The sequence below is a fragment of the Carettochelys insculpta genome, chromosome 19 (genome assembly GCF_033958435.1).
Source record: "Carettochelys insculpta isolate YL-2023 chromosome 19, ASM3395843v1, whole genome shotgun sequence".
Classification (NCBI taxonomy): Eukaryota; Metazoa; Chordata; order Testudines; family Carettochelyidae; genus Carettochelys; species Carettochelys insculpta.
This window is the reverse complement of record NC_134155.1, coordinates 2,142,891-2,165,275: the sequence shown is the minus strand read 5'-3', so window position 1 is coordinate 2,165,275 and position 22,385 is coordinate 2,142,891. Positions and strand designations below refer to the sequence as shown.

Sequence of the window (22,385 nt, the reverse complement as noted above, 5' to 3'; positions counted from 1 at the left end):
TGCTTTGTATATTGGACAGACTTCTAACTCCCTTAGACAAAGGGTCAACGGGCACAAAACAGACATCAAAACACTCCAGATCCACAAACCACTTAGTCAACATTTTCATGGAATGGGGCATTCTGTCAATGACCTCAAGGTATGTGTGTTACTGAAGAGAAATTATCGCACCGTTTTAGAGAGAGAAGTGGACGAGCTGATTTTTATATTCAAATTCGGCACATTAACACATGGTTTAAATCGTGATGGGAACTTTCTGAGTCACTATGGGGGCTCGTCTGCATACTTGGCTCAATCTAATTCTTGACCTTCCCCCCCACCCCTCCACTCTCTGATTTGCTCACCTTGGTTATCTTTTGTCCTCCTTGCTTACTGTTTTTGGTTCTCTGTGTCTTAAATATTGAGTCTGTTCTGGTCTGGCTATGGTCTGAAGAAGTGGGTCTGTCCCACGAAAGCTCACCTAATAAACTATTTTGCTAGTCTTTAAAGTGATACTTGACTGCTTTTTGTTTTGATAGTGTATAGACTAGCACGCCTTACTCTCTGTTACTAGAAAGAACTGAAGTAGCAGAATGAGGTCAGCCACGTCAAAACCAAAGTTCATTCATTACTTTATGTCAAGTTTGCTGGTTGACAGACGTGCCACTATTTCAGAGAATGTTACCTGCTTTCCTAGAAACATGCTTTCACCAATACGCCACCTTAGTCCTCCACACTTCATGGGGACATAGAGACACCTGGGACATACAGCCTGCTAAGTCTTGCAGCATTCATTTTCTGAATTCACAGACTTCCCATTGAAAAGAGTGCAGATCCTGTCCTGGGGCCCTGGAGACAAGCAGAATGAATACACTGCTTGTGGAGTAGATTCCGGTTAGCAACCAGCTTATGACACAAAAGTCTTTCTTTTTTTTTTTTTTAATCTTACATGATGTGACTATGGTTTTGTTAGTTCCCAAGACCAGCTACACCCAGTCAGCTGTCAACTGCTGAATGAAAGCGCCAATACCTAGGCGTATATAAACACAGTGCAAAGTAGCCTTAAAAACAAATGCCACGTTATGACAATAAGTTCAAAGTTAAGGGTGCAGGGTTGGCCTTAATACAGCTACGTGGGGACAAAAAGGTTTTCTGAATAGCAGACTGGCTTTACAGAACAATCAGGTTGAAGATGGGATCAGACTTAACTTTCAATTTCTGACTGTTCCATGAGTGGCAGGACATCTGGTAAGGTGGGGAAATGGCCTGCGGGACTAGTTTTAAGCCAGTTCAGGAGACTATGGTCCCTGTGCTGTTGGTCGGAACAGCACAGCATGGACAATAACTTTCATCGCTACCACAGGCTAGAACCCAGGATTCTGAACTGACTGACCCTGCTAAGCTTGGCCAGATAAGTGGCATTTCAACAAAATTAGCCTGAAGTCATTTAAATCCCTTCCCGGAAAAACTGTTTTAGCCTGAGGTTCTATAATAAAGATCTGAAGAGGTGTAGTCCAGGGAAAGAACCAAGCAGCCTAAATAACAGCTGAACTCCAAGGGCCACTCTCTACTGAGGGGTTTGCGTCTTTAGAGAAGCAGGGAGGGAATCATAACTTTGACAAGAAAACTAAGTTTTCCTTGGGAACGAATGTTTCTTTCCACAGCAGTCCCACCAGATCACAACAGCAACAAAGGGCCCCGTGGCACCTTATAGACTAACAGAAGAGTTTTGAGCATGAGCTTTCGTGAGCACAGACTCACGGAAGGTGCCACAGGACCCTTCGTTGCTGTTACAGATCCAGACTAACACAGCTACCCCTCCAATACTTGCCACCAGATCACAGTATCTCAGAAACAATTGGCATGGTTCATATCCCTTTTAAATGTAAATCTGGCATGCTAGCTAAAGATTTTAACCCAACTATTTATTGCTTGAAAACCAGTTACTCCAAGATCACTGATTTCATGCTCAGGTCTGGACCCTATTTCAGGCACCCCTTCTGCTTCCCAGAGGAAGAAGGGCCAGACTGGGTCAAACACTGGTTCACCCTGCCCAGTATTCCGTCTCCGACGAGGGCCTACAAAAGAGCAGCGACAATGAAATATGCTCCACCCCCAGGCAAATAAACAAGTCATCCAAGCAGGAAGTCTAGACATGAGTAACACATCCTCCGCCTCAGTTAATGATCAACAGAGTGCGAAGAACACACCTATGCAAATGTACTGAGGTAATCGGAAAAAAGTCTCCTGACGAGAAGCACTGGGGAGGAGAGGTCTCTCCCATGCTCTATCTGATACATTAGGATGAATGAGAAAAGGGAGGGAAGAGAGGAAGAAATTTCACTCAGCTCAGCTGGCATAATCTGACCCAGGCTGATCAGTCCACCTTGTCAGGTACAGGCAGCATGGAAACGATGCTCAGTTCACAACTTCTTGCCATGTGGAATGGAACAGGGTATTATATCATTGCCAAGGCAACCAAGGACACATAGCTTGCATACCAGGAAAGTAATATTGCTATTCACATTCACTGTTGATCAAAAGTCTGTACTGAGCTTTTAAGTGGGAAAAAAATCTAACCAGTCTATTTTGGGGGTGCAAACATCCAAAATACAAATGACCCTTAGTTCACAAGATGAATTCAACTGCAGTTGAAAGCTGCAATTTGAGCTATTCTGTGGAACTCCCTTTTCCTTGAATCTCTGTTTATCTTCAGCTCTCTCTTTAAATCCCAAGTGCCAGTAATTCTCACTATAATGGTAAAATATTTACAAAGGCAGAAAAGCAATTAAAGATCTTCAACAGAACTCCACATTTGTTGAAATGCAGAAAAGCCTCCAGGATGCTGTAAATGCAGCACCCACATATTTCATGGCTGAACACATGCCTCAGCACAAACCACTGCACTGATAATTAAACTTTACACTACAGTTAGATGTTAAGATAAAGGATATGATCGGTCCTTTCTCAAACCCAAAGGGAAAAAAATAGGAAAAGAAACAGAACAGGATAGGGCTGGAAGCAAAGACTGGATAGGAAGAAGTGAGTCAATAACAGGAATATTAATTACATTGGGTACAAAATCAAATGCCCTATTTATTAACCACTTGTAACATCCCTTGTATGTTACACAGATTCTGAAGGAAGCTGATTACTTTTAAGTGGTAGCACTATCCTGAGCTACCCAAACCTGCAACAACAGTTCATGGCTAGTTTTAATCCCGTGCTGTATGAAATTTTACTACAGGTTTTCAGTTGCTCTCCCCCCATTCCCTCCGTTAAAAGGCATGGTTCTCAGCCATCATGCTACCCAGTCCCCACAATGCTGGGGCCCATAATATCCTCAGAGCCACGCAGGTAGCATCTGTATTGTTTTGGATACAGCCCACACAACAGAGAGCTGGAGATGTGGCCCACAATGGTAAACAAGTCAATAAGCACTGCTGTAAAGGATTCCAAGATTAGCTTAAAATATATTTGGAGAAACTGGTAGTTCTTTGTACCATTTTTTAGTTTAAAACACTGTTCACTACACAGTTTCTCTTTCATAACAGGAAACCCTCCAGCATTAAAGAAAAGACTCTTTAAAGCTCTTTCACAGGTTACAAAATAGCAAAACATACATATAAATATTTGTTTTAATAAAATGCTTTTATTAGAGCCCTATGTCTTACCATAGTGTCAGGCTAAGGCTTAATCTTTGTCACAGACCCTAAGAGGTAGGGAGGGCTCTTAAGTCTATTATGCAGATGGAGAACCAAGACGTCTTCTGTGAGACACAAGTGTCTTCTAATAGAAATTCTTGGGCATTTACAGCTCTGCCTCATCTACCTTGATCTTTCCAATAGCTGTGGTGATCACAGAGTGAAATTTTAGGTCCTGTAATGGAAAACACCAGTAACTAAGTGCAGCTCCCACTGAATTCATCAGGGAGAGCGGCCGGCCTTAAATCAAGATTTAATTTTAATGGTGGTACTTTTATAAACAAAAGATTCTCTGAAATGTTTTAATCTTGCGAATGAGAGATATTCATGGCCCAGTCCAGCTGACTAAACCACCAACTCAAAGTATCAGCCTGGGAGCATTCTTTTCCCTCTGATGTCTGAAAGTTGGACCCAATTAGCTAACTGCATCTACTAACGAATACATTCAAGCGAAAGTTACTGGCATTAGCAACTCAGGTGCTGTCTCTACTATTCCATGCAGAGAACAATGTTTGGGTGGACGAAAACCAGCTCTATTGTACTGTGATTCTATGAAAAGCTTGATGTCTGTTTTTACAGGTAATTGTATGAGAATGTGTGAGGTCTACCTGAACTCCTGATTTGCAAAGCAAAACATTCCAATTTAAGAGCAATCTGCTGAAAAGCTCCCCACTATTGTCATCATCAACCACGGGCTCAGTGCCTGTTGGTGTCTGATGCCTTCCTCAGGATTTCTTTCCATCTTTCCCTGTCCAATCCAGAGTGGCTTAACTTCTGTAGACTAGCTCCACAACAGTCTACTATACAATCTGCCCATTATCTATAGGGTCCTCCTATCCTATTCAAACCGTCCATTATGCTGAATACCAGGGTCTTTACTTTTCGCTCATTGTTCATTTTGCAGATATGCCTGAATAGCTGTAACTTTCATTGTACAGCCTTCTGCAGTAAGCTCTTTTGGCTGTATCTTCCTATATAATTCTTCACTGGTGACCTTCTGCATGCACCCTATTCTCAGGATCTTTCTGTAACAACTCCTCTCGAATGCCAATATCCTTCTCCTCAAAGCTTTCGTTACCACTCATATCTCACATCCATACAACATGCTGAGGAATACAAACATTTTCGAGATGCTCAGCTTCATTCCTATGCTAACCGCTTTGCTTTTCCAGAGCTTATCTATCGCCTTCAAACTCGCTCTTGCTTTCTCGATTCTAGAGACTATTTCCTTCTTAACAGTCTAAATCACACTATGTTGCTCCCCAGACACATGAACTTCTCTAAGTTCTCTAGTTCGAGCCCCTCTCCACTGAATGTCCTTCCTATTTCCTTATCGCCAAATACCATTGTTTTTGTTTTATCTATGTTCATAATAAGTCCATACTGCTTTCCCCTTCCTCATTTAACAACTGCACTGTTCTCGCTAGCTTCTCTTCATCTTCCTCAATGATAACAGGATCGTCCGCGAACCTCAAATTGTTAATTCTCATCCTGTGCACTGATATCCCTTCTACCTCTTCCTTGAGCTTATCCATTGCTTTCTCTGCATGCACGATGAAGAAATTCTGTGATATTGAATCTCCTTTTCCTGTACCTCTACTCGTCCTAAACCAGCTTCCCATCTCTCCGCATGTTCTCATCTCTGCATCCACATTGTTGTCGATATCCTTCAACAACCATATCCGTCTGTTATTGACTCTGTATGACTCCAACACCACCAAAGTCACTTTCTGATCTATACTGTCAAATGCCTTCTGAAAAGTGATGAAGCAATTTTAGATGTTCTTTCATCGACCTCTCTCTGCTATCAATCTTAGTGCCAATGTCTGCTGTATGGTACTGCCACCTTTCCTGAATCCTGCTTGCTTGTCTGCTAGATGTGCTTCTATCTGCAAACCCAGTCTCTCCATCAGTATCATCATCAGCACCTTTCTTAGCTGACTTGTTAGGGCAATTGTTCTATTGTTCTTGCATTCCAATGTGCTTCCTTTTATGTGTATTGTCACTAGCATGGATCTTGTCCATTCCTTAGGTGCCTTGACACAGTCAGTGTATTTACTGAATCCTACTGTCTCCACCATATTTGATCATCTCTCCCGTAATATTACCATTTCTAGGGCTCTTGTTCTTTAGTTATTTCAGTGCTCTTTCTACTTCCTCCTTCAAAATATCAGTCTTGCTCTTGATGCTCAGAGTCAATATCCCAGTCTCTCCGAGACACTTGGGTCCAACTGTGCTTTGTACAGATCAGGGCAATATCTCATCCATGCAGCACAACATTCTCTTTGTCCTCACTATTCCCACACAAAACTCCTGCTACGGTCTCCAGTTCAGGATTCTGATCCACATAAATGTATTAATCCAATTCTCAGCCCTACATGAAGGGCCGCAAACTCTTTCATGCCCATTAATCTCAGTTCACAGAAGGCTGAGGACAGCGCAAGTTCCACTGATAACTTAGTTATCACCAGCTCCAAGAAAGGAAAGGGTGGGCCTTCCCAATACGCTGAAATTGCAGCTGCATATTGGATGTAGCACCCTTAGGCAATCAAGAACCTTACTGAGTCAGATGCAGGAGAAGTTGAGTTCTCTTGCCCTACTCCACCCAGATCCCACCTCCAGCCTGCCACTGCCTCTCCCAGACCAGTTATGCACCTTATTCCCCACTCAGATCCCCCAGCCCAAGCCCACTCCTGCACCGCTGCCCCCACCCAGACTGGCCATGCTGAGTCTACCCCTGCACCCTCCCACCCAGACCCCAGATTGCTCTGTGGCAACCCACATCCCGCACACTGAAGCCTGGAGGAAGCCTTGAACCTCAGTTTGGTTAAATATTTGAGTAATGTACATGAAGCAAACAAGTCTATAACCGCTAAATTTTTTTTTTTTTTTACTTAGCTACCTAACACAAGCAAGACATTATAAAGCAAATGTTTCAGCAAATACTAGAATTATCCTGTTCCCAAAACCAAAATTTAAAATCCCAATACAAAATTGTTCTTAACCTTTGAGGATAGGACAAGCAGCAACGGCCTTAAATTGCAGCAAGGCAGGGTTCCTTAGACATTAGGAAAAACTTCCTAGTTTTCAAGGTGGTTAACCACTGGAATAAATTGCTCACGGAAGTTGTGGAATCTCCATCACTGGAGATTTTAAAGAGCAGGTTAGACAAATACCTGTGAAGGATGATGCAGATGGTGCTTGGTTCTGCTATAGGTGCAGAGTCTGAATTTGATGACCTCTTGAGGTCTCTTCCTGTTCTATGACTTGCTGCCTCAGATTCCCCAAGGCACACATTTTGATTTCTATTTACACAGAGCCCTTGAGTACACTGTACACCGAATTTGGTGGTTCTAGCTCTTACCATTTAGGAAGAGTTCTTGATCGAACAGACATACTCTCTAAAATATAGAGTGGATTTTCAAGATAGTCTTGGTCTCTGCTGAAGATAAAACAGCTGCTGATTTCTTACAGCCACCTGGCATAATCACACAACTACCAATGTCTGCCTTGAGACTTCATCCTCCCCTAACACTACCTTCCAGCCACTGTTAATTATTTTGAAATCAATGTGCCTATTTTGTAGGTGCATTTTGATCCGTATAACAAGCAGTCCTGTAGCACCTTAGCGACTAATACATTTATTAGATCACGAGCCTTCCCGGGTAAGACCCACGAAATCTCATGACCTAATAAACTTATTAGTCTCTAAGGTGTTACAGGACTGCTTGTTATTTGCGAAGCTACAGACTAACACAGCTACCCCTGAGACCATTAGATCAGTATATACAGCTGTTGGGACTAGCTATTCAAGAAAAATACCAATGAGATATGGAGCTTTTCAGTCTGAAGCTGCCTAGTGGGGTATCCATCCACGGGTGCTCACCACAGCACAATTACTGATGAAGAGGCCCAGTCTTGCTGCTCAGGGCAACAGAAAAGCTACACTCCAGCTCATGCATGTGAAAGAGCAGAGAAGATCTGCAGAGAAGGAGAGCAGCTGGAAGAGTTCATAGCTCATGTTCCCCCACATCAACTATGACTAAACACACAACTTGCTGGCCCCCGAAAAGCAGTTTTGGAAGGTAGCACTTCATTTTTTGTAGCATCGGCTGTCTTATCTTGAAGAAAAGGAGACGCAATGTCGTCTAGGGACGGACAAAGATTTGGAAGAGGAAAGGGACAACAGAACTGCAGGGTGACTGAGTTATCACGCGTTCCAGTGAACCTCATTTATTCTGATAGACTATCAGCATCTGACTAAGAATTTATCCTGGAGTTTCAAGTTTCCAGGCTGTCCTTGCAGAAAACAGAATAGTTGCTAAACTAAAGCCTGGCTGTAGAAGTAAGCAACCCCTCCTCCACTCCTCACCCCACGCTTTGTAAGAGAACGCACTGGGTCTCAGAGACTGGGGCAACGTGGGCGAGAAGAGTTTGTAGAAAGCTGAAATCAGAGGATGGTAAATTGTTGCAGTCTAGCAAAGCACAAGAAACAAAAAGGCTAATTCGCTGACTGAAGATCCTCTGTGGCTATTTTCATAGCAATCCCTGATACCTGATACCCACGCCAGAAGTGCTCTGGGAGTTTCAATCTTGGACTAAGAGGACAACTACTTTCTAAAGCCTCTGCTGATACAGGCAAAGATTTTCACTAGAGATTTTGAGTGTCCACCTTGAGAGGTGACATAAAGAATCTAATTCTCAGAAAAAAGCTGAACATTGCCTGCTGAAGAATCTGGGCACTCCAAGAAGTTAAAGTTCATAAAGCTCCATTAAGAATCTTGGTACTCCAAACCCTAGCCAGTCATTCTTGAAAAACTTGGCCATTGTGCAGACTCCACGTTGCCCTGGATTACCAGCTCTGTTTTAAAGGAGAAGTCACAATTATCACACCACCCAGAAAAGACACAAGAAAAAAGCCACTGAAAGAAACAGTTTATAAGTATTTTCTTGCAGACTGCTGAAGGCCCTGGGCAAAGGGAAGAATTGTTCCCCCTCCATATGCAAGGCAGTGGTCAAATGACAAAGACAAATGCCATTCTGCATTTCCAACCAAGCAGCCCACCACCACCATGACTAAACCCATCTTTGCTCCTATGCCACTATTTCATCAGCCCAGTTCCTGGAAGGGAGCTACTGTGTGAACAGAGACTCCTGGAAGCGACCCAGGCTGAACCTGATGAAGAAATTCAACTAACAGAGGTAGACTGTTTCCCTTCCCCCAAGAAGCCTCCCTCCTCCAGACAGGTCTCATGCCTGCTGGGGCTGGCTTAGATTTACCAGCAAGTTGAAGAGCTAGCAGCACAAAGCAAGAACACCCGCCCCTCGGCTGCCGCTGCCGGTCCAACCATTGGACCGCGTCTCTCGAGGGCTTCCAACCAACGCTCCGCTGCTAAGGAGCGGGGCAAACTTTCCGCTGGCAGCTGAGGTTTGCGGGCAGCCCACGCTCGGATCAGGTTCACAGTGCAAAGCACGGCCAGCCGGCCGGCCAGAGCATAACCCCTTCCCACGCCCCTGGGACCCAGGCTGGGGCACAGCTTTCTCCCAGCGCCCTGCTCCCCGGGGCCGGGATCCAAGCAGCCCTTCCCAGGGACACGGCTCCCCCGGAATCCCCCCCCCTCGCCGCCCGGGACTCGGGCACAGGGCTACGGCGCGGCCCCCGGCTCGTAGCACCCCCTGCCCCGCGCTCACAGCTGGTTGATGGCGTTCTGGGAGATCACCGCGTTGTCCGAGAAGTAGGGGATCATCCCGGCGCGGCGGCAGGTGCAGGCGGGGCCGGGGCCCCTCTCGCCCGCGAGGCTGCTCCGAGTCATGGGGCCGGGCCGGGGGCAGGACGGACGCGGCGCGGCGCAGCCCGAGCCCCGCGCTCCCAGCCTGTGCCCGGGCAGCCACGCGCCGCCCAGCTGTGCGCTGGCCCCGCCCCCGGCCCAGTGCGCAGGAGCGGCCCGGCCCGGCCCGGCCCCCACGCGGCTGCCGGGTCCCCGCTGCCCGGAGCGGACGGCAGCCACGGGACAGCCGCAGCTCGGGCCTGTCGCCCCAGGCACTGCCCCGGCCTGGCCGCCGCTCTGGACGGGCCGGGGGAAGGTCACCAGGGACAGGAGGCCATTACCCCCGACGCACCCACGTGGCCCGACGGAGGCCAGCCCCTGCAGGGTTGAACCCGAACCCCGCACAGCCCCTCGCCTCCCGGGTGAGCAGAGCGCCCCAGGCCCCTGCGTTTCCATGGGCGGTGCACAGCCCTCCCGTGCCTTAGGGCACAGAACAAAACTTCCCACCCCTGCATACAGAACACCCCATTGCACACCACGCACCCTGCTCTGCTCCAACCAGGTGCAAACGGGGGGCTGCCTCTTCCTTCCTGGGCCCTCCACCCCCCAAGTTGAACAGGGCTGATGCTCCCGCCCATTAGTGCAGTTTGACAGCAGCGCAACACCCCGGTAGGAGAGGAGTTACATTCGCATTAGACTGCTGTAACAGTTAAAAATTAAGTCGGGCACGGGGGAAGTTTACAGACAGCTGTAGCACTACTCGCTAACTTAGGGGAAGTGCTCCTGCAGCAGCCAAGTTTGAAGTTTTTAATATGTGTATTATTAATGCCTGCACAGCTGAGTTTTTTCCCCCTCCACCAGAGAATAACAAATCTGAGCAGGAAATGCGTTCTATCACCACATGCTGCTGCAGGCGAAGATAGAAACACAGTGTAGTGAGAGATGGGGAGGGGTAGGTAGACAGTGCAGTTGCTTTAGCTGAGGCCTACAATCAATTATTTGCACAAACACCCACCATGAACAGAGCATACATTAGTCAAGTGCCATTAAACTTCCTTGTGCCCAGAGCACCTTTTTCCAAATCATTTTGGCAAGTTTTATTATTTCTGGTCTCACTTTTACCACCTGATTAATGTGCACCAGCAAGCCAGTGAAGCATTAGGAGAGCTGAAAAGAGCAACCTTAAAGTAGCAGCCAAAAGGTCTCATTCTGCTAGGTATCACATGCTGACTCCATTCCCATCTCCCTTTAATTAAGGCTGCGTCACCTTTAACCAGAAGATGTGCACCATACCGATGGACAGCTGGAAACCTGTTCCAAGCTTCTTTGGGGACAGAATAAGCAACCAAGATGTTTATTAAAGTAAGTTTAGTTACTACAGTGCCAGGTGTTAGAACCTATTGTAGGAAAAGGAGTTTTCAAAGACTGCTGCAGAATTTAGAGTCTGCCTTAAGGACAAAGAGTGTTCGAGAGTACAGGAAAGGTTACCCCTGCAGCATGTTTGGGGAAGACACTACATGCCAAGGAGGAACAGCTCTACCATTCTGCACAAAAAATGCACCAGCCAAAAAGCTTTTCTGGCAGCCTAGTGCAGTGCACACACACCCGCTTACGTCAGTGTTACTTAGGTCTGTTGTGGAGTGGTTCATTCCCACATCCAGGGAACAGAAAAGGTGTAGTATATATGCACCTTTATCCTCTAGTGCCCCGGGTGGAGCAGGTAACATACCGCACATGGGTTGGATCCAGTCTGCCAAGCCTTTTAATCCAACCCACAGCCAGGCCCTACCACTGGGGGGTGGGGGAGTAGAGAGCTTTAGGTGCTCCCCTACACCCAGCAAAACCTCTCACCTCCTATTGGCTAGAAATCAGAGGCAGGGACCATATACCACAATTTCTGAACAACCCTTGACTGCTTCCCCTCCCCTGGTTGGGGGGGAACAGGAGCTCAGGGCTTCCTGGACTGGCTTTTCTCCCCACCTCTCCCAGGCACCACTCCACTGCTCTGACTGGCTGGAACTGGGGCCAAACAGAGCGATGGGAGGGTAGTGCCTGGGACAGGCAGGGAGAAAAACCTTTCTAGGGAGTGTTTCTCTCCACTGCCCTTTCCCCCACAATGCCTGGAGATAAGTGTCCCTCCTCATCACCCAGACTCCCCCATCCCGCTCCTGCCCAGAATCCCATCCTGAGCCTGTTTCTCTACCCTCCCTCCCACCAAATCCCCCCACACCCAGCCTGCTCCTGTATCCTCCCTTCCACCCAGATCTCACCTGCAGCCTGCACCTGACCGTCCACCCCCCCTCCCAGCCCACTTATGCACCTTATCTCCCACCCCAGCCCCCTCCTCCCACCCAGACCGCCCATCCTTACTCTGTTCCTGCACCCTCCCACCCAGACCTGCTCTGCAGCAGCCCCCTCCTGGCACACTGAATCCTGGAGGAAGCCTTGAACCAGTTTCCCTGTGGTGCCGGCGCATGAGGTGTCTCAGTCAGGGACCACTTCAGTGAGGGTCGTGTGGTTGCTTTTTTTTTTTTTGCTTCACTATTATATGGCCCATGACCTAAGAAAGATGCCCCACCCCTGCCTTAGGAGGAGTGCTCTGAGCAAGAGCAGTGCTGCAGAGGTGGGAGGTGACCAAAGCCTGCCATAATGAGGCTGCTGGGGGAAGTGATGGAAGAGAAAGCAGCTGTCTCTGTCCCAGGAGCCACAACCCCTATTCCCTTCTGGTGCACGTTCAGGGCTTAGAGCCCAGAGCTGCTACTACAGTGAAACAGATTGTTAGGACTTTGTTTGCTCTGCAAAGACTGCCAGTGCTGAGCCAGGAAAGCAAGCTTTTTACACTCATCATGGGGAAGTACCACAGCCAGAGAGCTGGCAGTAGCATCTTGCCCTCTCATCCTCCAGCAGGGCAGAGCCCATTCAGGAAAGTTTCTACACACAGCAGGAAAACAAAATATTAGCTGGATTTTAAGTCCCCTCACTCTTCCTCTTTTGGTCCCCACTAGGCTGTGAGGAGCCACCTCTTAGTCTTATCTCTTTCCTGCCGGGAATTCGGACATTACTCAGAAACATGCTGTGATGTAACAAACAAGTCTCCCCCAGGGGGCAGGAGGAGACATGGCTTTCCTAATTTCCATCATCCACAGGGAGCAGTGTGGCCATTTAGTCTGACCCCTGCAAAACACAGACCAGTACAGCTGGCCCAAAATCATCCCTGGAGCAGAAACAGGGACTTAAAAAATTGTCTGTGATGGAAAATGCGCAGGACCCCTGGTTAAATTCCCCTCCTGGTTACAATCCAGTATGCTTCCCATGTTGGTTCTTATAGACTAATCAGGTCACCCTCAACCTTCTCTTCATTAAGCATTCTTGCAACTTCTCTGAATCCTCGCCCGTTTGTCAACACCCTTCTTCACCTGCAGCCACCAGCACTGGACAGAGCTAGCAGCACTCACCAGTGCTAAATACAGAGGTAGAATAACCTCTCTCCTGGTAGTCAGGACTCCCCTGTTTATGCATCCCAACAAGCACATTAGCCTTTGGCCACAGCGCCACACGGGGAGCTCCACCACAATCCAAATTAGTTTTATGCCTTGGTCAGAAAGAAGGGAAATCACTGAACCCTTTGGTCAGGGCAGACCCAGGTTATTTTAACTCTCAGTAAGTCAGTCTGACAGAGTGACAAAGCAATTTGAAAGTCTCTTCTGATGCCAGGAATAGTTCTTCTATGGGAACTGCACCATGACAAATTAAGTAATATACGTAAGCCAGGGATGGTGCGTCTGCTTCCTACACAATCAACTATGGGTATAGACAGAGACATAACTGACCAGCACTACAGTGGAGAGGAGTTCTTAAACAAAAAATGGTTGGGAAGTTAAAATACAATCCTTCCTCTCTGTGCACAATTTAATCCTTTTTCTTCTTCTTCCTCCTATGCTACAGCATGGGGCTTGGGTCATTGTTTATACTGAAAAGGTAAATGCCACCACACAGAAACTGGTACTACTAGTGAACGGCAACCCTTTTTTTCTCCCCTTGTCCCCACCACTGGCTATATAAACCTTGGATTCTCCTTTTCTACTCCACTCAACTGAAGAAGTGGGTCTGAACCATGAAAGTTCAGGACCTAATACATTTGTTAGTCTCTAATGTGTCACAGGACTGCTTGTTATTTAGAAAGTGTATGAGTTATGTTTTTGTCAATAGACTTCTAAAAAGATCAATGTGTTAAGTTTTTTGCAAGCAAAAGCCAGAGCAAAAAGTAAATGTGAGCATCTTGTTTCACCCACTCACTATGGTTCCTCTCCAACCCTTCTTTCTTGTAAAGGTAGACTTCCCTTCCCTTTTCTTTTAAGGAAAGAAAGTGTTAAAAAGGTTAAAATCATAAAGGCAAACTCTTGGGTTACTCAGAGCCTAAAGTACGTGGTACTGCAGGTATGCACAACACAACTTTGACAGACACTCTGAAGGCAAAGTTCACCTGAAAGGAAATTTTTAAAAAGCTGGAGTATGAATACAAAGAAAACCTTAGTAGGGTCCTTCAGAGCAAGTCTTAGCTGGAATCTGCATTAATTCCACTATCTTACTGCATAGCCACAAGCATTTGTATATTAAGGTTTAACAGGCTTCTAAAGACATTTTAACTTAAGAAGATTCACGACTAACCAGCTGTCTTTCTGCAAGAGAAGGATTTTGCCAGGCGGGGGTGGGTGGGTGGGTGCGTGTGTGTGTTTATCGTATCATAAAAAGGTATGCAAGTCAGGGCACTAGGGAAACAGGATCCCATCAACACCTCCGTTGTTTGGTATGAGGGCCCCATCTAGAGTTAGTACACACATGTCCAGACAGAAAAAAAACAATCCCAGTGCTTCTGTTCCCATGCTAATACTTGAGAAAGACTCTTGAGGTAATCCATTTAATTTACTAAAATCTTACCCCAACAACTGCTAGAAATATCTAAATATATTCAGCCAACATGACAGATGCATTCCCTGTTCCCCAAACTGCAAAAACAAAAAGGTATAATTAATCACAAGTAGTACTTAAAAGTAATCACATGTAATATTTGAAGAATATATTTCTAAAGGAAATATTAACCCTGAATTAATAAATTCTGATACATCCCATATGCAGAGACCCAAAAAAGTTAACAGATGCTTCACCAGAGGCATTTCATTTTGGAGGACAGTATAACGTGTCCAAAAATTAAGATTACATCGAGATTAACATTACAAACAGGATCCAACTTCCTCTTATTTCTAGGAACAAAGTTAGGTTGTAAAAGACTGAAACAGCTCCCTGGTCAAGCATCTCTCATCATCCTTCTACAAGTCAGGACAGAGTATGCACTATTCAAATTGCCTGTAGGAGTTGAAATATGCTGTTCTCATATCCTACTTCCTTCAGGGTAGGAAACAGCCACATAGTTCTTTGCTAAAGCATTACCCCAGCATTTAAGGGCTCCAAGTTAAATATTAGCAGAAACTGAAATGTCAGCAAGAGAGCCTCCTGATGCGCTGTGCACATGAGACACATGGAAGCATGGGAAGAAAGAAAAGGATCTGAATTTTGGTGTCTTTCAAAACTGCAAGACACAGAATGCTGTTAAAATACCAGCAACAAGATCACGTTCCTCCCTCTAAGTACTGAGTCTCCGATAGAAAAGGTACATCCATTTTACATTCTTCAGAGTCAAAGCAGAGGAGTACTGTTCTAAGTCTCAGAGGGGAAACTGCAGTAGTCTATCTGCAAAATCAACAAGGAGTCCTGTGGCACTAAGATTTACTTGTGCATAAAGCTTTCATAGCAAGGCTAGGAAGTAAACAATAGTGTCCCTGGCCTTTTGGTGGAACAAAGTGTTGATGTGGCAATGTGGTGTTAGCATTTATCAAATGATGACTATAGGTACATACACCATACAACATCACCTACACCCACAAAAAAGTAGTGTGTTTTTTTTCCAGCTCACAGAAAGCAGTTCAAATCTCTCTCACACCCTCACCAAGCTAACTCATAAGTCCACTACAGCCAGAGTGGATTATTAATATACCATGCAAAGCCTATGTTAAAAGCATGCTGATGGGGCCAGGTTAGGCATTCCAAAGTCAGGGAATTCCAGAATTAGAGATGCTTGCACAGAACGTCACGTCTCAAAACAATTCCCTATGAAGAGCCTCACCTTATCTTCTACTCGGCAGGCAAAACATAAACAAAGTTACAAAACCTCCAAGCTTCTTGTTTCGTCCTAGATCTGTATTTTGAGGATCTAATCACACTAGAACAAAAAGCTGTAACTCTAACCTCTATGCACAGCCATAAGATACCGAGGCCCTGATCCCACCAGGAGCTCCACGCAGGCAGACCCTTGTGAGCGTATGGAGCCACCAGTCTAACTGCTCAGTGCTGCTTTCCATGATCAAGGCCTCAAGCAATGCTTGTGTCGGCAGTCAAAACATTCAGGTTGCTGGCATCAGAAGGAAGATTAAATGAGACTAACTGAGGATGACACAGAGGCCCGTGGTGCACCTAGAGGCAGGGTTTGACACTTGGAGGCAGGAGAAAGAGTTTCTTGCAAAGCTGTGGATTCTTGTCGGCGGGAGTGGCCAACATGATGTTAATATTTTCCACCCACGCCTAGGTCACTGGTGTGCTAGAGTGCTGCACATCACAGGGAACAGCTATTGCGTTAAGTCCTGCCCCACTTTTGTTTGGTATCTCTCACTGAATGCTAAGATTATAAGCAGTATGGGGCACAGGGAGTCTTACTACACATGTATACGGTGCTCACTGCAACGGAATGCTGCTGGGATCCTCCACCCCACTCCCCAATAAAAAAAAGCTTTCGGAGTTTTGCAGCCTTAAAAATCGCTGCCCCTTGCCACTGTTGTAGGGCTGGCTCCTGCACCTGAGCTCCTCTGCAGGGTGCCTAAACTCTGCTCAGCCTCCAGCAGCTCATGTCCTCTCTGGTGCGTCTGCAGGATTCAACCCAGGACAGCCTCAAGACCTGCAAGAGAGCTGCATGGAGCACTCGGTGGGTCATGGCCAGGGGAGTGGCGACAGAGTAAGGGGAGGTGGGACACACACAAACAGGTTTTGCTAATGCAAGAATGAAAACGTGTGTGTGTGCGCACGCGCGTGTACACCCTGCGACATTACAGTGAATGGTTCAGCTTTGCAGACCACGTGAAAAGTCTCTGGGGCATCTCTGCAGAATAGGGTGTGTGGCAGGGTGAGCCCAGGAGAGGGGAGGCAGGAGGAAAAACAGAGAGGAGACAAAGAGCTGACAATCAAAGTGGGAGCACAGCTGAGGTGCCAGCACTTGGCGCCAGCTGATCCCACTCAGGCCTCCCTTTAGAAGCCTTTCTCCACACAGGCAAGGGGAGGGTGGTGAAGGAGAGTTTGGGAGGGTGGTGAAGGAGAGGGAAGGAGATTTAGAGGAACACCAGGGATCACAAAAGAGGAAAGGAGCCTCAGCGACCCAGGGGGCTGGACTGCCCCAACCCAGGGGGGCCTGGAGCTCCACCAGAGACTGTGAGGAACGGATCAGCGAGAGGAGCCAAACCAAGGAAGGGGACTTGCTGCCACGGTTACAACTAGAGGAAGGACATACTGGGGCAATCGGCTGGGGGAAGTGGCCCAGGGAGAGGAGCTGCAGGGGCAAGGGCGAAGGGAGTTAGCCCTCACTGGAAGCGACAATGCAGAGTCCCTGGGCTGGAACCCAGAACAAGTGGGTGGGGACCAGGTTCCCCCCCAGACTGCCCCCTTTCCCCAGCAAGGGTAATGGGGTTCATATGGTGGGGCCAGTAGACTGATTGGAGGACCTGGGGCCCAGGAATGAGACTGACTCTGGCACAGGTGTTTTTGTGTGTATGAATTTCTGCCCAGATCTATTCACATCAGTGTGATAGACGAGACTAAGCAGGACTTAGCGTAATTTCTCCTTTCTACATAATATGGAAGTACACACAACTCAACCTTCTGCTTTACCAGAATGCAAGAATACAAGCCGGATGGATTACTGTACTGCCTGTTCAGTCACCTTTTGCAAGCACATGGAAATATTACTACGTTAGTGTCACATCTGTTTCCTGCCTTCTCAGAAATGACACACGAGTTAAAAACAAAACCACCACCACTGTGGCCTATGTGATTAGCTTTGGAGACTAGCAGCAGCACTCATATATCAATTAAGCCTCAGCATGGCAGGGAAGGTTACAGGGGCTCCTCAACATGTGTAAGAGAATGCCAAGGTTTTTTGTGTACCGTCTCTCTTCTAGAGAGCTACACTCAGTCCCCCTTGGCTAGGAGCATGCTTGTTCTCAGCGCTGAACGCCAGCGGAGAGTAGCCAATGACCTGACCAAGGAGGAGAAAACGCATCGGTCTGACAAAACACCACAGTCATATGACATTTAGTTTTAGCTTTCGCACAGCACTATCGCACTCCAAACAGCACCAAGCATGGCAGCTCAGTTCTTTCCCCCTTTCAGCTCAGGGAAAAAGGGTAGTTCACTTGTTCTACTGCTTTGTGCCCTGGAGGCCATGTAGCTTTCAATATAAGGCAAGTCTGAAGCTGGGTCTCAGTGAGTTAGACGCACATGAGAATCTGGAAAGCACCAGAAAAGAGAGACAGCAGTGTGCAAATGGGCAAAGTTCAGGTAGTTAGAAAACTTCTGGAGTGGTCCTTCTGCAACTCTAGACGGCAAAGTCATGTGATCAGGCCTATCCATCCCATGGGTTTTAGGAACTGTTTGTATGAAAAACAAAGCCCAAAAAAATGACAAGACCTCCCTTCACACAAGCCCCAACCATTTCAGCAGCAGAGTGCTCACCAGCAAACCACTGTGTCCAGCACAGGGTAGAGAAAGACAGGGCAGGAAGAAAACTCATTATATATAAAGCCTTAACTGTAGCTCAAAACCACATGACTGGTCCTTATCTGTATGTACAGCAGCTGTATATAGCAGGATTTAACTCAGTAATTTGTGAGCTACCCCAAGGCACCCTGATTACACCCTGATTTTGCTTAAAAAAAAACACCTGTATTTAATCCTGCATCATTCCATTAAGATGGGTTCCATTTCTGAAAAAAGTTTGGCTGTCTCAGATGACAAACATTTACACCTCTGATTCTTACTCACAGCTTTGTAAGTAATGAGAGCTGAGTACTATGTGAGGAACACCCCGGAAATAACTGTAAAGTGAAAGCAACTTAACTACTTCATCTCATCAGCAGAGGAGACAAGTGTGGTCAGGGACTCTAAAGTATGAGCAACACTGAGTGGCTCTGCAAAGCTCCACAAGACTAGTCAGATTAAATCCATCAACCGCAAGAAACTGTAATAACACCCAGCTCTCACACAACCAATTTAAAATGCTAGCCAAAGAACAGCCCTAGCACTATGCCTGTTGGACAGGCAGATAAACTTAGGCACTGAGTAGGATGCAACTCTCCCAGTGATATCCAGCTGGCTAGTAGCACAGCAAGGAATAGAACCACTGGGGTAGTCAGTCCCCTTGTGAAGGGCATGACTGAAGGAAATAGACTGTTTATGTAGAGATTTAATATTTGCTAAACTGAACAAGTTATGCCCTTTGGAGTCTCTTTTCCTTCTTATTACCACTGTGAGGTGTCTATTCTGGGTGCAGGTAGTATAGGGCTAAATGACTGTCTGCTCAACTGCTCATCAGCCCTGCTGCTCAGTTTCCCGGGTTCCGCAAGCGGCGGGGAGCTGAGAACCAAGCAGCAGCCTGGCTCCTGACCACTTGGCGAGCCATGAAACTGACCAGGGCAGCAGCCTTGTTCAGTTTCCTGGATCCAGCCAGTGGAGGGGAGCCAGGCTGCTGCCTGGTTCCAAGCTCCCAGCAGCTTGCAGGGCCCAGGAAACTGACCAGCTCATGGCTGGTCAGTTTCCCTGGTCCCCCAAGAGACAGACTTATTCCCCACTGCCCTATGCTGGCAGGAAGCGGGAAATGGACCAATACGAGCAGGCCATTTTCCTGGGTCTCACAAGTGGTGGGGATAAGGGAATCAGGCTGCTCCCTGGTTCCCAGCTCCCTGCCACTCTGGGAGCAAGAAAACTGACCAGCCCATGAGGGCTGGTCCATTTCCCAGCTCCTACAACCGCAGGGGAGCAGGGAACCAGGCTGCAGCCTGGTTCCTGTCTCTTCCCCTGCCTTGCATGAAAATTTGAGTTACATGAGGGTTGCAGGAATGCAATCCCCACGTAACTCAAGGGTTTACTGTATTCTCATTACCCACAAGCTTTCAATCCTTTTTCAAAGCTTGTTAAAGGTAGGTCACGTTTGGCTCAGATATTCTTGCTGCAATAAGTTCCAGAGGTTACCCTGTATTGAGTAAATAAAGCCAACAGAGGGAAAATGATTGTGTAAGTTTGCAGGGATCAGAAAGGCACACAGATCCAGCAAAAAGACAGCTCCCTGTTCTGTAACTGGTGGTCAAGATGTGTTGCTCATATCTATCCCAAGCTGGGTGTGCATGGGCACATACCCAGTTGCCAGAAGCTTTTTGACCTAGCCAGTAGCCATAGGGTTGGTGCAGCACCCCCAGTATATGTAACACCCAACCCCACCCTTGCTCAGTTCCTTCTTGCCAGCTACTATGACAGTAGGGAAGGCGGGAGGGTTTCGGGATGGACAGGAGCAACACACAGTGAAGAACACCAGTTACAGAACAGGTAACTGTCTTTCCTTCTTCAAGTGATTGCTCATGTCCATTCCAAGTTGGGTGAATACAAGCCAGTGCCTAGGAGGTGGGGTCAGATCCCCGAACGGACGGCAGGACAGTCCTGCCCACCGCAGCATCCTCCCGTGTGTGCTGCGTCGAAGTGTGATGTGCTGTAAATGTATGAATTGAGGACCAGGTGGCTGACCTACAGATGTCCTGGATAGGCACCTGCACAAAATACACCACAGACGATGCCTGCGCCTCATGGAGTGTGCCCTACTCGGAGTGGGAGGAACCCCTGCGAGTTTGTAACGCGCCTTGATGCGCATCCCTGTCTGGGAGGAAATCGGCTGGGAGGAGACTGAAAGGCCACTCATCCTATCAGCAACTGCCACAAACAGTTGCTGCATTCTTCGAAAGGGCCTAGTCCTATCCATACAGAAGGCCAGTGTCCTTCTAACATCCAAGGTATATAAACATCGGTCCCTCGCGGAGGCAGGGGGCATTGGGTAAAATACCGGCAGGGAAATGTCTTGGCTAACATGAAGTGTGGAGACCACCTTAGATAAAAACGCAGGTGAGGTCTCAGCCTAACTTTATCCTAGTGAAACACTGTGTACAAGGGGTCCACTGAAAGCGCCCTCAACTCACTCAGATACCCTCCTGCCTGAGGCGATTGCCACCAAAAATGCTGTTTTGTAACGCAAAAAGAGCAGGGAGCAGGTAGCCAGGGGTTCAAAGGGGGCCCCCATAAGCTTGGCTAACACCAAATTGTGATCCCATGGGGGCAGTGGTGCCCGAACTTGGGGCTTGATTCTTTCTCAACCTTTCAGAAACCTTTTGACCACAGGGTCTGAGAACACAGAAGACCTTCCATGACCTGGGTGAAAGGCTAAGATAGCAGCTAAGTGCACCCTAATTGAGGAGAGGGACAACGCTCCTGTACCAGACCCCATAGGTAACCTAAAATCAACAAGATGGGTCTTGCGAGGGAGATAGCCCTCTGTGACACCAATACCGAAAACCTTTTCCACTTAGCCAAATAAGTCACCTTCATGGAGGGTTTTCTACTATTTAACAGGACTTCCTTTATGGGATCTGAACAGGCCAGCTCCTGCCCCCTCAGCCACGGAGAGCATCCACACTGTGAGGTGCAGTGACTGGAAACTGGGATGTCGTTGTCTCTCTTCTTGCTACATCAGCAGGTCCAGCCGGATCTGCAATGTCATCAGCTTGCGGATCAACAGGCGCAGGAGGGTTGAGCATCAGTTCTCATAGGCCCACGCTGGTGCCACCAAGATGATCAATGCCTCTTCTGAGCGACCCTTGAGAACCCTGTGAATTAGTGGAGTTGGAGGGAACACATACATCAGCCTACCCGACCCGGGGACGCTGACAGTGTCCGCCCAGGACCCCGGGCTCTGATTGCGAAATGTAGGGCATTTTGCTCCTACTGCAATGAGGTGGGAGGTGAGCAGGTCCACCTGGGGATACCCCCGCTTTCAGAAACCAGAATGAACGATCTCCAGGTGGAGAGACCAGTCGTGATCCGTAAAGGACCTGCTGAGTTGGTCCAACAGTGAACTGTGCACACCTGGCAGGTAAAGGGCCTGCAGCATGACGTTGTGCTGTATGCAGAAGGCCCAGAGCATCATGGCCTCGTGACACAGGGGAGAGGGGCGTGCACCCCCCACCCCCAGTTTGTTGGTACAGTACATTGCTGTTGTGTTGTCTGTACTGACCGACATGCAGTGTCCCATCAGATTGGCCTTGAAATTCACACGCTAGTCTGATGGCCCTGAGCTCCCTCACGTTTATGTGGAGCCGAAGGTCTGACACACTCCAAAGAGCCTGGGTTCGCAGCTGACCCAGGTGTGCTCCCCACCTCTGGTCCAACGCATCCATTACTAGGGAAAGTGAGGGCTGCTGAAGGGCAAAGGGGACTCCTGTGAGGATGACCCCCTTGTCCAACCACCAGTGCAGGGTCAACAAAGTCCATGTCGGCACTTTAACCACCAGGCCTAAACTGCCTCTTACAGGGCGACACACCGACAACAGCCATAGCTGTAGGGGCCCGTCCTTAACCCGGCGTGCTGTACCACATGGGTGCACGCTGTCATGTGACCCAGCAAACGCAGGCAGCACCTGGCCATTGTGGTGGGAACTGCCAGGATGTCTCGGGTGATGGCCCCCATGGACCTGAACCTGTTATCTGACAGGAACGCCCTGGCACTCCTGACGTCCAG

At 47.7% G+C, this 22,385-nt stretch overlaps 1 protein-coding gene across 2 annotated transcripts in view; it reads right to left on the bottom strand.

Annotated features, from left to right (window-relative positions):
* Positions 1–22,385, bottom strand: part of SSH2 (slingshot protein phosphatase 2) — a 177,491-nt gene that overhangs the window by 63,153 nt on the left and 91,953 nt on the right. The window contains exon 1 of one of the 2 annotated variants that reach the window (XM_075014050.1): positions 9,375–9,566. The exons of the other annotated variant lie outside the window; for it this stretch is intronic. Within the exon in view, the coding sequence (XP_074870151.1) occupies positions 9,375–9,496 (122 nt within the window). The 5' untranslated portion in view covers positions 9,497–9,566. Of the gene's footprint in view, positions 1–9,374; positions 9,567–22,385 lie in introns of those variants that run through there. 2 annotated transcript variants of the gene reach the window in all.